Source organism: Blennius ocellaris (genome assembly GCF_963422515.1).
Source record: "Blennius ocellaris genome assembly, contig: SCAFFOLD_233, whole genome shotgun sequence".
Taxonomy (NCBI): Eukaryota; Metazoa; Chordata; class Actinopteri; order Blenniiformes; family Blenniidae; genus Blennius; species Blennius ocellaris.
In genome coordinates, this window is record NW_027662242.1 from 22,552 (window position 1) to 40,000 (window position 17,449).

Genomic DNA, 17,449 nt, shown 5'->3' on the forward strand with positions numbered 1-17,449 from the left:
AGAGCAGGAGGAGAGCAGAGCAGAGGAGGAGAGCAGAGCAGGAGGAGAGCAGAGCAGGAGGACAGCAGGAGCAGAGGAGGAGAGCAGGAGCAGAGGAGGAGAGCAGAGCAGGAGGAGAGCAGAGCAGGAGGAGAGCAGAGCAGGAGAGCAGAGCAGGAGGAGAGCAGAGCAGGAGGAGAGCAGAGGAGGAGAGCAGAGGAGGAGAGCAGAGCAGGAGGAGAGCAGCCAGGACGCTCTCTGCGGGGAGGAAGGAGGGAAGCTGCACCATGTCGTCCTCCCTGGAGGTTTAGAGGAAGGAGGAGGACCGACACTCTTCGTTCCAGCAGCTCCTCCAGGCTCCTCCAGGTTCCTCCAGGTTCCTCCAGGTTCCTCCAGGTTCCTCCAGGTTCCTCCAGGTTCCTCCGGAGCGGAACAGAACAGGTAAGCCGCCCTACACAAACGAAAGTTGAGCATGTTTGCCCCGGAGCAGCATCCTGCTCCGTCAGCCTCCATCAGCCTCCATCAGGCTCCATCAGCCTCCATCAGCCTCCATCAGGCTCCGTCAGGCTCCGTCAGGCTCCGTCAGCCTCCGTCAGGCTCCGTCAGCCTCCGTCAGCCTCTATCAGCCTCCATCAGCCTCCATCAGCCTCCATCAGGCTCCATCAGCCTCCGTCAGGCTCCGTCAGGCTCCACCAGGCTCCGTCAGCCTCTATCAGCCTCCATCAGCCTCCATCAGGCTCCGTCAGGCTCCGTCAGCCTCCATCAGCCTCCATCAGGCTCCACCAGGCTCCACCAGGCTCCGTCAGCCTCCGTCAGGCTCCGTCAGGCTCTGTCAGCCTCCATCAGGCTCCATCAGGCTCCACCAGGCTCCATCAGGCACCATCAGCCTCCGTCAGGCTCCGTCAGGCTCCACCAGGCTCCGTCAGCCTCTATCAGCCTCCATCAGGCTCCGTCAGGCTCCGTCAGGCTCCGTCAGCCTCCATCAGGCTCCACCAGGCTCCAGCAGGCTCCGTCAGCCTCCGTCAGGCTCCGTCAGGCTCTGTCAGCCTCCACCAGGCTCCGTCAGCCTCCATCAGGCTCCATCAGGCTCCATCAGGCACCGTCAGCCTCCGTCAGGCTCCGTCAGGCTCCGTCAGGCTCCGTCAGGCTCTGTCAGCCTCTGTCAGCCTCCATCAGCCTCTGTCAGCCTCCATCAGCCTCCACCAGCCTCCGTCAGCCTCCGTCAGGCTCTGTCAGGCTCCGTCAGCCTCCATCAGCCTCCATCAGCCTCCATCAGGCTCCACCAGGCTCCATCAAGCTCCGTCAGGCTCCACTATGTCCAAACCGTCCCTGGTGGACGTTTGGCCTGGAGCGCCACGCGAAGGTTCAACTTGTCGTTTTGCAGTAGAACCCTAAAGTACAACTTCAGTTGATCAGCGGCTCGTCCAGCTCGTCCTCGTCTCCGTCCTCGTCTCCGTCCTCGTCTCCGTCCTCGTCTCCGTCCTCGTCTCCGTCCTCTGGGTTCTTTTCTCAATATGAAGGAATTCTCATTTGAAATATTGTAAATGGTTTTGGAGACGTTGAAAAGCCTTTGAAGCTCTTGGATGTCACATGATCTTTGCAGGACAACAATTGTACGGTGGCCCAGAAGGCTCACAACAAGACGGGTGTTTCTCATTGAACTGAGAACTGTCCAGCTGGTCTGTGAACTGCAGCACAGCCTTTAAATACTCCCTCAAGTATTTCTGCTCCCTGGAGGTATTTGATGAGTACTGACACTGACGGAGGTCTCTGTTAGCCCACAGTGTTAGCCAACAGCGTTAGCCCACAGCGTTAGCCCACAGCGTTAGCCCACAGCGTTAGCCCACAGCGTTAGCCCACAGCGTTAGCCCACAGCGTTTTATCACCAGAATCCTGGATGATATGGAGACATAATGGAACCTTTACTTTGGAGTGGAAAACTTCCTGTCTACAACTCATACTGCACCAGTGCTCTCTCTCTCTCTCTCTCTCTCTGTCTCTCTCTCTCTCTCTCTCTCTGTCTCTCTCTGTCTCTCTCTGTCTCTCTCTCTCTCTCTCTCTCTCTGTCTCTCTCTCTCTGTCTCTCTCTGTCTCTGTCTCTCTCTCTCTCTGTCTCTCTCTCTCTCTCTCTGTCTCTCTCTCTCTCTCTCTGTCTCTCTCTCTCTCTCTCTCTCCAGATAAAAGCTCACAAAGTTCTTCCCAGGATAGAAAAAGGTTTTGTCTAAACGAATAAAGCGGCAGCAGGTTCCAGATAAAACATGATTCATCCTCCAGCAGATGATCTGGAACCTTCCGTTGGTCTGAGGAGGAGAACCGTGAAACGTCAGGATGAGTTCTCAACATGCTCGAGCAGCGCTGTGATGCTGAGGCTGCAGCGCAGTGACTGCAGCGGAGTGACTGCAGCGCAGTGACTGCAGCGGAGTGACTGCAGCGTAGTGACTGCAGCGCAGTGACTGCAGTGCGATGACTGCAGCAGAGTAACTGCAGCGCAGTGACCCCGAGGCTGCAGCAGAGTAAATGCAGTGCAGTAACTGCAGAGCAGTGACTGCAGCGGAGTGGCTGCAGCGCAGTGACTGCAGCGGAGTGGCTGCAGCGGAGTAACTGCAGCGCAGTGACCCCGAGGCTGCAGCAGACCAACTGCAGCGCAGTGGCTGCAGCGGAGTAACTGCAGCGCAGTGACCCCGAGGCTGCAGCAGACTAACTGCAGCGCAGTGGCTGCAGCGCAGTGACCCGAGGCTGCAGCAGACTAACTGCAGCAGACTAACTGCAGCGCAGTGACGCCAAGGCTGCCAGTCAGGGTATGACTGCCTTGCTTCCAGAGGCGTGAGTTCTCTGCTCTGCTCTTTCATTATGTCTGTACTCGTCCCTACACGTGTGGCATTTCGCTGCCGCTCCCAGAATGTGGCACCCTGCTGTGGCGGCGCTGGGTGGTTGTGATATGGCCGCCGCTAACACCGCCGCTAACACCGCCGCTAACACCGCCGCTGCACCGCCGCTAACACCGCCGCTAACACCGCCGCTAACACCGCCGCTAACACCCTCCTCTCTTGTTTCCTTCTTCTCCTCCTGCTTCCTGTCGCCACTCAGCCTGTGGAGACAAACGCCGTCCTGCGATTGGACTCTGTCCTCCTCTGTTTCCGTCTCTGACCAGGTAAGAGCTGCGGGACGGTCTCTCTGTGGACGCGGGTCCTCGGGGTCCTCAGGGACTCGTGGTCCTCGGGGACTCGTGGTCCTCAGGGTCCTCAGGGACTCGTGGTCCTTGGGGACTCCTGGTCCTCAGGGACTCGGGGTCCTCAGGGTCCTCAGGGACTCGTGGTCCTTGGGGACTCGTGGTCCTCAGGGACTCGGGGTCCTCAGGGACTGGTGGTCCTCGGGGACTGGTGGTCCTCGGGGACTGGTGGTCCTCGGGGACTGGTGGTCCTCGGGGACTCGGGGTCCTCGGGGACTCGGGGTCCTCGGGGACTGGTGGTCCTCGGGGACTGGTGGTCCTCGGGGACTCGGGGTCCTCGGGGACTGGTGGTCCTCGGGGACTGGTGGTGACGCTCTGCAGGCCGTTGATCTGGAAACAGCAGAACCTCCAGATGAACTGAGGCTCGCCTGTCTTTGAGTTCCATGGCTTCCCTCACTGAAGTGAAGATTTACCACTTCAGCATTAACATTGGAGCAGAGAGCGAATGTTGAGTCGACGCAAGACTCGCCACACAAGATCAGTAGGGGCGTGGCTGAGCGGCACATGAACCTCTTTCTACATTACTGCATGTGTGTACTCGTGTACTCGTGTACTCGTGTACTAGTGTACTCGTGTACTCGTGTACTTGGAGGAGGGACGTACTTGGAGAATACTTTCTCTGGAGAATAAAAAGTCGGTGCCGTTTCTTGATGAACATTATGTTGAAAAGCAGAACTCAGTGGACCGGTGGTGTAGCGCTCGTCTCCCTGTCGGAAGGTTGCATGTTTGATTCCCATCTCCGCCTGTCTCCATGCCGAAGTGTCCTTGAGCCAGACACTGAACCCCAAACTGCTCCCAGAGGAGGGTGTGTGTGTGTGTGTGTGTGTGTGTGTGTGTGTGTGTGTGTGTGTGTGTGTGTGTGTGTGTGTGTGTGTGTGTGTGTGTGTGTGTGTGTGTGTGTGTGTGTGTGTGTGTGTGTGTGTGTGTGTGTGTATAGCATGCTGCTGCTATCGTTAGCAGAAGACTCTGAGGTTTCCTGGAATTCAGTCCAGTTCTGCCGCCGGTGTCGTCGTAGTGAGGGAGGAGTCGTTCTGTCTTTCAGCCTGTCATTTAGGCTGCAGCTGGTTGCTGCAGCTGGTTGCTGCAGCTGGTTGCTGCAGCTGCTTGTTGCAGCTGGTTGCTGCAGCTGCTTGTTGCAGCTGCTTGTTGCAGCTGGTTGCTGCAGCTGGTTGCTGCAGCTGGTTGCTGCAGCTGCTTGTTGCAGCTGGTTGCTGCAGCTGGTTGCTGCAGCTGCTTGTTGCAGCTGGTTGCTGCAGCTGGTTGCTGCAGCTGCTTGTTGCAGCTGGTTGCTGCAGCTGGTTGCTGCAGCTGCTTGTTGCAGCTGGCGAAGGTTGAAGGTGAGGAGACCGTCTGCTGCTGCTTTACATGTCAGCAGCCTGCAGCCCCCTGCTGTGACTGTGCTGCACAAACCCAGAGCTTTGCTGGAACGTTCCACAATTCTGGGCTGGTTTGGCCTCAGTGTCTGCAGAGCAGCAGAGCAGCAGTAGAGCAGCAGCAGAACAGCAGCAGCAGAGCAGCAGCAGAGCAGCAGTAGAGCAGCAGATCAGCAGAGCAGCAGCAGGTTTTGGATGTCTGGTTGGTGTTGGACGGAGACGTTTGTCCTCCAGCAGAACAACGTTGGGTTTCTTGATCAGTGTGCTGGTTCTGCAGCAGCAGTCCGTCTCCGTCTCCGGTGGACTGGCTGCGTCTTGCAGCAGGACATGAAGACATGTGTCCTGGTGAGGACGGCTGGACTGTCATGGAGACCGACCTCCTTCAGGTCCTCACACTGGAATAGAAGAGCAGTGACTGTGACACAGTTCCCAGCTGGACGGGATTAAAGCGTCCATCACGTCTCTCTGGCCATCTGCTCATGGACGGAATGAAAGAATTAGAAAGGTGGAGGATTATGCAGATGTATATTTAATTCCCACGCTGTCCAGCTGGACGCGGGACGTTTGTGAGGACAAGAATGTTTTCAGAGTAGAAAACAAATCAAGTACAAATGATCAGAAACATTCGTCTTCACAAAATGTTTCCCCACACATGAAGTCACATCAGAGACTCGTTTCCACCTTTCAGCTTCGTTTTCACATTTACATGACGACGTTTTCCAATGGTGACGACGTTGTAGTTTTCATGTTGGTCCACTAGTGGGTGCTGTTGCACCAACCAAATGTGTAAAGTACCAAAGAAACAAGATCAAGGTGCTTTAATGTACCAAACCAAGACAAAGGTGCTTTCATGTACCAAAGAAACAAGATAAAGGTGCTTTAATGTACCAAAGAAACAAGATAAAGGTGCTTTCATGTACCAAACCAAGATAAAGGTGCTTTAATGTACCAAAGAAACAAGATCAAGGTGCTTTCATGTACCAAACCAAGACAAAGGTGCTTTAATGTACCAAAGAAACAAGATCAAGGTGCTTTAATGTACCAAACCAAGACAAAGGTGCTTTAATGTACCAAAGAAACAAGATAAAGGTGCTTTCATGTACCAAAGAAACAAGATAAAGGTGCTTTAATGTACCAAAGAAACAAGATCAAGGTGCTTTCATGTACCAAACCAAGACAAAGGTGCTTTAATGTACCAAAGAAACAAGATCAAGGTGCTTTAATGTACCACAGAAACAAGATCAAGGTGCTTTCATGTACCACAGAAACAAGATCAAGGTGCTTTAATGTACCAAAGAAACAAGATCAAGGTGCTTTAATGTACCACAGAAACAAGATCAAGGTGCTTTAATGTACCACAGAAACAAGATCAAGGTGCTTTCATGTACCACAGAAACAAGATAAAGGTGCTTTCATGTACCAAAGAAACAAGATAAAGGTGCTTTAATGTACCAAAGAAACAAGATCAAGGTGCTTTCATGTACCAAACCAAGATAAAGGTGCTTTCATGTACCAAAGAAACAAGATCAAGGTGCTTTCATGTACCAAACCAAGACAAAGGTGCTTTAATGTACCAAAGAAACAAGATCAAGGTGCTTTAATGTACCACAGAAACAAGATCAAGGTGCTTTCATGTACCACAGAAACAAGATCAAGGTGCTTTAATGTACCAAAGAAACAAGATCAAGGTGCTTTAATGTACCAAAGAAACAAGATCAAGGTGCTTTAATGTACCACAGAAACAAGATCAAGGTGCTTTAATGTACCACAGAAACAAGATCAAGGTGCTTTAATGTACCACAGAAACAAGATCAAGGTGCTTTAATGTACCACAGAAACAAGATCAAGGTGCTTTAATGTACCAAAGAAACAAGATCAAGGTGCTTTAATGTACCACAGAAACAAGATCAAGGTGCTTTAATGTACCACAGAAACAAGATCAAGGTGCTTTCATGTACCACAGAAACAAGATCAAGGTGCTTTAATGTACCAAAGAAACAAGATCAAGGTGCTTTCATGTACCAAACCAAGATAAAGGTGCTTTCATGTACCAAAGAAACAAGATCAAGGTGCTTTCATGTACCAAACCAAGACAAAGGTGCTTTAATGTACCAAAGAAACAAGATCAAGGTGCTTTAATGTACCACAGAAACAAGATCAAGGTGCTTTCATGTACCACAGAAACAAGATCAAGGTGCTTTAATGTACCAAAGAAACAAGATCAAGGTGCTTTAATGTACCAAAGAAACAAGATCAAGGTGCTTTAATGTACCACAGAAACAAGATCAAGGTGCTTTCATGTACCACAGAAACAAGATCAAGGTGCTTTAATGTACCACAGAAACAAGATCAAGGTGCTTTAATGTACCACAGAAACAAGATCAAGGTGCTTTAATGTACCAAAGAAACAAGATCAAGGTGCTTTAATGTACCACAGAAACAAGATCAAGGTGCTTTAATGTACCACAGAAACAAGATCAAGGTGCTTTCATGTACCACAGAAACAAGATCAAGGTGCTTTAATGTACCAAAGAAACAAGATCAAGGTGCTTTAATGTACCACAGAAACAAGATCAAGGTGCTTTAATGTACCACAGAAACAAGATCAAGGTGCTTTAATGTACCACAGAAACAAGATCAAGGTGCTTTAATGTACCACAGAAACAAGATCAAGGTGCTTTAATGTACCACAGAAACAAGATCAAGGTGCTTTAATGTACCAAAGAAACAAGATCAAGGTGCTTTAATGTACCACAGAAACAAGATCAAGGTGCTTTAATGTACCAAAGAAACAAGATCAAGGTGCTTTAATGTACCACAGAAACAAGATCAAGGTGCTTTAATGTACCACAGAAACCAAGAAGACCATGAGAAGCAGAAGCTCCGACACCAACATGACATTGATTTAGTTTAATTTGCTTCTAAACCTACAATCGACTTTCTAAATCCAGAATCCTGCAGTTTGAGGCCGGAGGGGTGTGAAGTTCCTCCAGCGTCACATGACCTGAAGCTCCTGTTCCAGCATGTTGATGGCAGATGGCTCTGAGAGCAACACACACACACACACACACACACACACACACACACACACACACACACACACACACACACACACACACACACACACACACACACACACACACACACACACACACACACACACACACACACACACACACACACACACACACACACACACAGTGGGGTAATTAGAGCTCAGCTCCAGGAGGATTTAGTCTCCAGGAGTGACGTGGTGCTGTTGAGCAGGTTAAACTACTACGTCACTCCGACCGGCGTGTTTACACCTTCACTGTGTCGGAGACTGAGCTCACAGGCTGCTCCTGCTGCTCCTCCTGCTCCTCCTGCTGCTCCTCCTGCTGCTCCTGCTGCTCCTCCTCCTGCTCCTCCTCCTGCTCCTCCTGCTGCTCCTCCTGCTCCTCCTGCTGCTCCTCCTGCTCCTGCTGCTGCTGCTGCTACTCCTCCTCCTCCTGCTGCTCCTCCTGCTGCTCCTGCTGCTCCTCCTGCTGCTCCTCCTCCTCCTCCTGCTGCTCCTCCTCCTGCTGCTCCTCCTGCTGCTCCTCCTCCTCCTCCTGCTGCTCCTCCTCCTGCTGCTCCTCCTGCTGCTCCTCCTCCTCCTCCTGCTGCTCCTCCTCCTGCTGCTCCTCCTGCTCCTCAGTTCTGACCATCTCCTCCAGCAGTACTGACCGTCTCCTCCAGCAGTACTGACTGTCTCCTCCAGTAGTACTGACCATCTCCTCTACCAGTACTGACCGTCTCCTCCTGCAGTACTGACCGTCTCCTCCAGCAGTACTGACCGTCTCCTCTACCAGTACTGACCGTCTCCTCCAGCAGTACTGACCGTCTCCTCTACCAGTACTGACCATCTCCTCCTGCAGTACTGACCGTCTCCTCCAGCAGTACTGACCGTCTCCTCTACCAGTACTGACCATCTCCTCCAGCAGTACTGACCGTCTCCTCTACCAGTACTGACCATCTCCTCCAGCAGTACTGACCGTCTCCTCCAGCAGTACTGACCGTCTCCTCTAGCAGTACTGACCGTCTCCTCCTGCAGTACTGACCGTCTCCTCCAGTAGTACTGACCATCTCCTCCTGCAGTACTGACCGTCTCCTCTAGCAGTACTGACCGTCTCCTCCAGTAGTACTGACCGTCTCCTCCAGCAGTACTGACCGTCTCCTCCAGTAGTACTGACCATCTCCTCCTGCAGTACTGACCGTCTCCTCTAGCAGTACTGACCATCTCCTCCTGCAGTACTGACCGTCTCCTCCTGCAGTACTGACCGTCTCTTCTAGCAGTACTGACCGTCTCCTCCTGCAGTACTGACCGTCTCCTCTAGCAGTGCTGACCGTCTCCTCTAGCAGTACTGACCGTCTCCTCCTGCAGTGCTGACCGTCTCCTCTAGCAGTACTGACCGTCTCCTCCTGCAGTACTGACCGTCTCCTCTAGCAGTACTGACCATCTCCTCCTGCAGTACTGACCGTCTCCTCCTGCAGTACTGACCGTCTCTTCTAGCAGTACTGACCGTCTCCTCCTGCAGTACTGACCGTCTCCTCTAGCAGTGCTGACCGTCTCCTCTAGCAGTACTGACCATCTCCTCCTGCAGTACTGACCGTCTCCTCCTGCAGTACTGACCATCTCCTCCTGCAGTACTGACCGTCTCCTCCTGCAGTACTGACCGTCTCTTCTAGCAGTACTGACCGTCTCCTCCTGCAGTACTGACCGTCTCCTCTAGCAGTGCTGACCGTCTCCTCTAGCAGTACTGACCATCTCCTCCTGCAGTACTGACCGTCTCCTCCTGCAGTACTGACCATCTCCTCCTGCAGTACTGACCGTCTCCTCCAGCAGTACTGACCGTCTCCACACCTGGAGGACGTCCCAGAAGAAGACAGTGTGTCCTCTCTCTCCCTGGTTGTTCCAGGTTTTAAAAAGTGTGTTGCTCCAAGCAGCCAATCAGAAATCAAACCCTCTATAGTGTCATCGGGGGTTCAGCCAATCACAGTCAAGGTAGGCTCCTCCCCCTTTGACTCCTCCCACAATCAAGCAGCTCTGCTCTGGCACATGGCACCGCGAGAGGAAGTACTTCCTCCTCTTCCCATAGATGGGCGTGTGTGGGCGGAGCCTGTCCAGCTCACACAGACACAGCAGATTGTGGATGCAGCTCCTAGGATCAACGTTCTAATGGAGAACCAAGGAAAAGCTGGATTTGGGGAAATAAAGTGAAGCTAAACTAAAGTAAAGTGTTGAATCCTGTAAAGACGTTGTGTAGAACAAGAATGTGTTGAATCCTTGTTATTGTGATACATGAACACGTTCTACGTTCTCCACTAGTATGTGACGATGGAACATGAAGGTTCCATCTGCATTTTGTCCTGTTTGAAGTCAACGAAGCCGTTTCTTGTGTCGGAGCAGCCCAAGAGGCCGTAATGACAGAGACCATGAGAAATGAGATCTCTTCTCTTCCTCATGGCAGTGTCCATGAGAAATGAGATCTATTCTCTTCCTCATGACAGTGTCCATGAGAAATGAGATCTCTTCTCTTCCTCATGGCAGTGTCCATGAGAAATGAGATCTCTTCTCTTCCTCATGGCAGTGTCCATGAGAAATGAGATCTCTTCTCTTCCTCATGGCAGTGTCCATGAGAAATGAGATCTCTTCTCTTCCTCATGGCAGTGTCCATGAGAAATGAGATCTCTTCTCTTCCTCATGACAGTGTCCATGAGAAATGAGATCTCTTCTCTTCCTCATGGCAGTGTCCATGAGAAATGAGATCTCTTCTCTTCCTCATGGCAGTGTCCATGAGAAATGAGATCTCTTCTCTTCCTCATGGCAGTGTCCATGAGAAATGAGATCTCATGGAGCTCCTCTTGTTCCTCCGTCTGCAGCTTCCTGCGCCGCCGCCACCATTCGGTGCTGCAGGTCCGACCCCAACATGTCTTCCAACGGAGACGTCAGCGCCCTGGGGGCCTCCGGCAGCTTCTGGGAGGTAGGGCCACCAACACTCACACAACTGCCTTGCTTCAGGACACCACTACAGTGACTTGGATAGGGTGGGATTCAAACCGCCAACCCTCAAGTCATTGGACCATCCTCTGACTGCACTCGTACAGGTGGAGGAAACCAACGTCTGTTCCTTGGTGAAAGACCCAAGAGGAGCTGACGGTGTAGTGACGGTGTACTGACCAGACGTACTGATGGTGTAGTGACAGTGTGGTGACGGTGTAGTGACCAGACATACTGACGGTGTAGTGACAGTGTAGTGACAGTGTAGTGACGGTGTAGTGACGGTGTACTGACCAGACGTACTGATGGTGTAGTGACAGTGTAGTGACGGTGTGGTGACGGTGTAGTGACCAGACATACTGACGGTGTAGTGACGGTGTACTGACCAGACGTACTGATGGTGTAGTGACAGTGTGGTGACGGTGTAGTGACCAGACATACTGACGGTGTACTGACCAGACGTACTGACGGTGTAGTGACAGTGTAGTGACGGTGTGGTGACGGTGTAGTGACCAGACATACTGACGGTGTAGTGACGGTGTACTGACCAGACGTACTGATGGTGTAGTGACAGTGTGGTGACGGTGTAGTGACCAGACATACTGACGGTGTACTGACCAGACGTACTGACGGTGTAGTGACAGTGTAGTGACGGTGTGGTGACGGTGTAGTGACCAGACATACTGACGGTGTAGTGACGGTGTACTGACCAGACGTACTGATGGTGTAGTGACAGTGTAGTGACGGTGTGGTGACGGTGTAGTGACCAGACATACTGACGGTGTAGTGACAGTGTAGTGACGGTGTGGTGACGGTGTAGTGACCAGACGTACTGACGGTGTAGTGACAGTGTAGTGACGGTGTGGTGACGGTGTAGTGACCAGACATACTGACGGTGTACTGACCAGACATACTGACGGTGTAGTGACAGTGTAGTGACGGTGTGGTGATGGTGTAGTGACCAGACATACTGATGGTGTAGTGACGGTGTGGTGACGGTGTAGTGACCAGACATACTGACGGTGTACTGACCAGACATACTGACGGTGTAGTGACAGTGTAGTGACGGTGTGGTGATGGTGTAGTGACCAGACATACTGATGGTGTAGTGACAGTGTAGTGACGGTGTGGTGACCAGAGATACTGACGGTGTACTGACCAGACATACTGACGGTGTAGTGACAGTGTGGTGACGGTGTAGTGACCAGACATACTGACGGTGTACTGACCAGACGTACTGACGGTGTAGTGATAGTGTAGTGACGGTGTGGTGACGGTGTAGTGACCAGACATACCGACGGTGTACTGACCAGACGTACTGACGGTGTAGTGACAGTGTAGTGATGGTGTGGTGACGGTGTAGTGACCAGACATACTGACGGTGTAGTGACGGTGTACTGACCAGACGTACTGATGGTGTAGTGACAGTGTAGTGACGGTGTGGTGACGGTGTAGTGACCAGACGTACTGACGGTGTAGTGACAGTGTAGTGACGGTGTGGTGACGGTGTAGTGACCAGACATACTGACGGTGTACTGACCAGACATACTGACGGTGTAGTGACAGTGTAGTGACGGTGTGGTGATGGTGTAGTGACCAGACATACTGATGGTGTAGTGACAGTGTAGTGACGGTGTGGTGACCAGAGATACTGACGGTGTAGTGACCAGACATACTGACGGTGTAGTGACAGTGTAGTGATGGTGTGGTGATGGTGTAGTGACCAGACATACTGATGGTGTAGTGACAGTGTAGTGACAGTGTAGTGACGGTGTGGTGACGGTGTGGTGACCAGACATACTGATGGTGTAGTGACAGTGTAGTGACGGTGTAGTGACCAGACGTACTGATGGTGTAGTGACAGTGTAGTGACAGTGTAGTGACGGTGTGGTGACGGTGTACTGACCAGACGTACTGACGGTGTAGTGACAGTGTAGTGACGGTGTGGTGATGGTGTACTGATCAGACATACTGACGGTGTAGTGACGGTGAACTGATCAGACGTACTGACGGTGTAGTGACGGTGAACTGATCAGATGTAGTGACGGTGTAGTGACGGTGAACTGATCAGATGTAGTGACGGTGTAGTAACGGTGTACTGATCAGGCGTACTGATGGTGTACTGACGGTGTACCATGATGACCCTAACAGGGTGTGTCTCTGCTGCTCCTCCACCCTGTTTCCAGCTTCATCACTTTAATCTTCTTCCTTTCATCACAGAGAAAAACCAGACATCATAGATGGATAGATATGTACTAGAATATACTAGATTATACTAAAATATACTTGAATGTACTAGAATTAGTATTAGAGGACGTATACAACATACAGTAGTACTTAAATCAGGCGAAGGGAACGGAGAAGTTCTTCTGCTGCTGCAGGAGGAGGGTGGAGGTTTCTGCTGTTCTTCTGATGAGTGGGACTGAGTATCTTCTGCCTGACGGAGGAGGGTGGAGAGTATGGAGGAGGGTGGAGGAGTGACGGAGTAGGGTGCATGAGTGACGGAGGGGATGGAGGAGGGTGGAGGAGTGATGGAGGGGATGGAGGAGGGTGGAGGAGTGACAGAGGGATGGAGGAGTGACGGAGGGGATGGAGGAGGGTGAAGGAGTGACGGAGGAGGGTGGAGGAGTGACGCAGGGGATGGAGGAGGATGAAGGAGTGACGGACGGGATGGAGGAGGGTGAAGGAGTGACGGAGGCCTGAACGCCAGCGATGTTTTGCTGCCACCGTGTTGCATCATCTGTGTGTGTGTGTGTGTGTGTGTGTGTGTGTGTGTGTGTGTGTGTGTGTGTGTGTGTGTGTGTGTGTGTGTGTGTGTGTGTGTGTGTGTGTGTGTGTGTGTGTGTGTGTGTGTGTGTGTGTGTGTGTGTGTGTGTGTGTGTGTGTGTGTGTGTGTGTGTGTGTGTAGCCGGGGAACTACAGGCGGACGGTGAAGCGGATCGACGACGGCCACCGGCTGTGCAGCGACTTGGTCAGCTGCTTCCAGGAACGGGCGAAGATCGAGAAGAGCTACGCCCTGCAGCTGGGCGACTGGGCCAGGAGGTGGAGGGGCGTGGTGGAGAAAGGTGACCTCTTTGATCCCACCGTCACTTTGATCCTTTGTCCAAACCTGAAACTCTGTTTAGGAAGTCTCCATAAGAACTGGTTCGGCCTCTGGTTCCCTCACGCCTCTGGTTCCCTCACGCCTTTTGTTCCCTCACCCTGTGGTTCCCTCACCCTGTGGTTCCCTCACCCTGTGGTTCCCTCGCGCCTCTGGTTCCCTCACGCCTCTTGTTCCCTCACCCTGTGGTTCCCTCACCCTGTGGTTCCCTCACCCTGTGGTTCCCTCACCCTGTGGTTCCTTCACGCCTCTGGTTCCCTCACGCCTCTGGTTCCCTCACGCCTCTTGTTCCCTCACCCTGTGGTTCCCTCACCCTGTGGTTCCCCCACGCCTATGGTTCCCTCACGCCTCTGGTTCCCTCACGCCTATGGTTCCCTCACGCCTCTGGTTCCCTCACGCCTCTGGTTCCCTCACGCCTCTGGTTCCCTCACGCCTCTGGTTCCCTCACGCCTCTGGTTCCCTCACGCCTCTGGTTCCCTCACGCCTCTGGTTCCCTCACGCCTCTGGTTCCCTCACGCCTCTGGTTCCCCCACGCCTCTGGTTCCCTCACCCTCTGGTTCCCTCACCCTGTAGTTCCCTCATGCCTCTGGTTCCCTCATGCCTCTGGTTCCCTCATGCCTCTGGTTCCCTCATGCCTCTGGTTCCCTCACGCCTCTGGTTCCCCCACGCCTCTGGTTCCCTCACCCTGTAGTTCCCTCATGCCTCTGGTTCCCTCACCCTGTGGTTCCCTCACCCTGTGGTTCCCCGCCGTGTGCTCAGGGCCGCAGTACGGCACGCTGGAGAAGGCGTGGCACGCCTTCATGCAGGCGGCCGACCGCCTCAGCGAGCTGCACCTGGAGCTGCGGGAGCAGCTGGCGGGCGACGACAGCGACAGGGTGCGGCGCTGGCAGAAGGACGCCTTCCACAAGCAGATGATGGGCGGCTTCAGGGAGAGCAAGGAGGCGGAGGACGGCTTCCGCAAGGCCCAGAAACCCTGGGTCCGCAAACTGAGGGAGGTAGGCGCCATGACACCTCCTGACACCTCCTGACACCTCCTGACACCCACTGACACCTCCTGACACCTCCTGACACCCACTGACACCCACTGACACCTCCTGACACCCACTGACACCCACTGACACCCACTGACACCCACTGACACCTCGTGACACCTCGTGACACCTCCTGACACCCACTGACACCCACTGACACCCACTGACACCTCCTGACACCCACTGACACCCACTGACACCCACTGACACCCACTGACACCTCCTGACACCCACTGACACCCACTGACACCCACTGACACCCACTGACACCCACTGACACCTCCTGACACCCACTGACACCCACTGACACCCACTGACACCCACTGACACCCACTGACACCCACTGACACCTCCTGACACCTCCTGACACCTCCTGACACCCACTGACACCTCCTGACACCCACTGACACCCACTGACACCCACTGACACCTCCTGACACCCACTGACACCTCCTGACACCCACTGACACCTCCTGACACCCACTGACACCCACTGACACCCACTGACACCCACTGACACCTCCTGACACCCCCTGACACCCCCTGACACCTCCTGACACCTCCTGACACCTCCTGACACCCACTGACACCTCCTGACACCCACTGACACCCACTGACACCTCCTGACACCCCCTGACACCCCCTGACACCCCCTGACACCCCCTGACACCCACTGACACCCACTGACACCTCCTGACACCCCCTGACACCCCCTGACACCCACTGACACCCACTGACACCCACTGACACCCACTGACACCTCCTGACACCCACTGACACCCCCTGACACCTCCTGACACCCACTGACACCCACTGACACCCACTGACACCCACTGACACCTCCTGACACCCACTGACACCTCCTGACACCCACTGACACCTCGTGACACCTCGTGACACCTCCTGACACCCCCTGACACCCCCTGACACCCCCTGACACCCACTGACACCCACTGACACCCACTGACACCCACTGACACCTCCTGACACCCACTGACACCCCCTGACACCTCCTGACACCCCCTGACACCCCCTGACACCCCCTGACACCTCCTGACACCTCCTGACACCCACTGACACCTCCTGACACCCACTGACACCCACTGACACCCACTGACACCTCCTGACACCCACTGACACCCCCTGACACCCACTGACACCCACTGACACCCACTGACACCTCCTGACACCTCCTGACACCTCCTGACACCTCCTGACACCTCCTGACACCCACTGACACCTCCTGACACCTCCTGACACCCACTGACACCCACTGACACCCACTGACACCCACTGACACCCACTGACACCTCCTGACACCTCCTGACACCCACTGACACCTCCTGACACCCACTGACACCCACTGACACCCACTGACACCTCCTGACACCCACTGACACCTCCTGACACCCACTGACACCCCCTGACACCCACTGACACCCACTGACACCTCCTGACACCCACTGACACCCCCTGACACCCCCTGACACCCCCTGACACCCCCTGACACCTCCTGACACCTCCTGACACCCACTGACACCTCCTGACACCTCCTGACACCTCCTGACACCCACTGACACCCCCTGACACCCCCTGACACCCCCTGACACCCCCTGACACCTCCTGACACCTCCTGACACCCACTGACACCTCCTGACACCTCCTGACACCCACTGACACCCACTGACACCTCCTGACACCCACTGACACCTCCTGACACCCACTGACACCCCCTGACACCCACTGACACCCACTGACACCTCCTGACACCCACTGACACCCCCTGACACCCCCTGACACCCCCTGACACCCCCTGACACCCCCTGACACCTCCTGACACCTCCTGACACCCACTGACACCTCCTGACACCTCCTGACACCCACTGACACCCACTGACACCTCCTGACACCTCCTGACACCTCCTGACACCCACTGACACCCACTGACACCTCCTGACACCCACTGACACCCACTGACACCCACTGACACCTCCTGACACCTCCTGACACCCACTGACACCTCCTGACACCCACTGACACCCACTGACACCCACTGACACCCCTGACTGATGAAGAGTGTGACTGATGAAGACTGTGGGACGTGATGAAGACTGTGGGACGTGATGAAGACTGTGGGACGTGATGAAGACTGTGGGACGTGATGAAGAGTGTGACTGATGAAGACTGTGGGACGTGATGAAGAGTGTGACTGATGAAGACTGTGGGACGTGATGAAGAGTGTGACTGATGAAGACTGTGGGACGTGATGAAGAGTGTGACTGATGAAGACTGTGGGACGTGATGAAGAGTGTGACTGATGAAGACTGTGGGACGTGATGAAGAGTGTGACTGATGAAGACTGTGGGACGTGATGAAGACTGTGACTGATGAAGACTGTGACTGATGAAGACTGTGGGACATGATGAAGACTGTGGGACGTGATGAAGAGTGTGACTGATGAAGACTGTGACTGATGAAGACTGTGGGACGTGATGAAGACTGTGGGACGTGATGAAGAGTGTGACTGATGAAGACTGTGACTGATGAAGACTGTGGGACGTGATGAAGACTGTGGGACGTGATGAAGAGTGTGACTGATGAAGACTGTGGGACGTGATGAAGACTGTGGGACGTGATGAAGAGTGTGACTGATGAAGACTGTGGGACGTGATGAAGAGTGTGACTGATGAAGAGTGTGGGACGTGATGAAGAGTGTGA

The 17,449-nt window shown here is 53.7% G+C and overlaps 1 protein-coding gene across 1 annotated transcript in view; it reads left to right on the plus strand.

Annotated features, from left to right (window-relative positions):
• Window positions 1-283: 283 nt before the first annotated feature.
• Window positions 284-17,449, plus strand: part of pacsin3 (protein kinase C and casein kinase substrate in neurons 3) — a 26,731-nt gene continuing 9,565 nt past the window's right edge. The window contains 4 exon segments of the mRNA XM_080521427.1: window positions 284-420; window positions 10,483-10,583; window positions 13,509-13,665; window positions 14,460-14,695. Coding sequence (XP_080377553.1) covers window positions 10,530-10,583; window positions 13,509-13,665; window positions 14,460-14,695 — 447 coding nt within the window. The 5' untranslated portion in view covers window positions 284-420; window positions 10,483-10,529.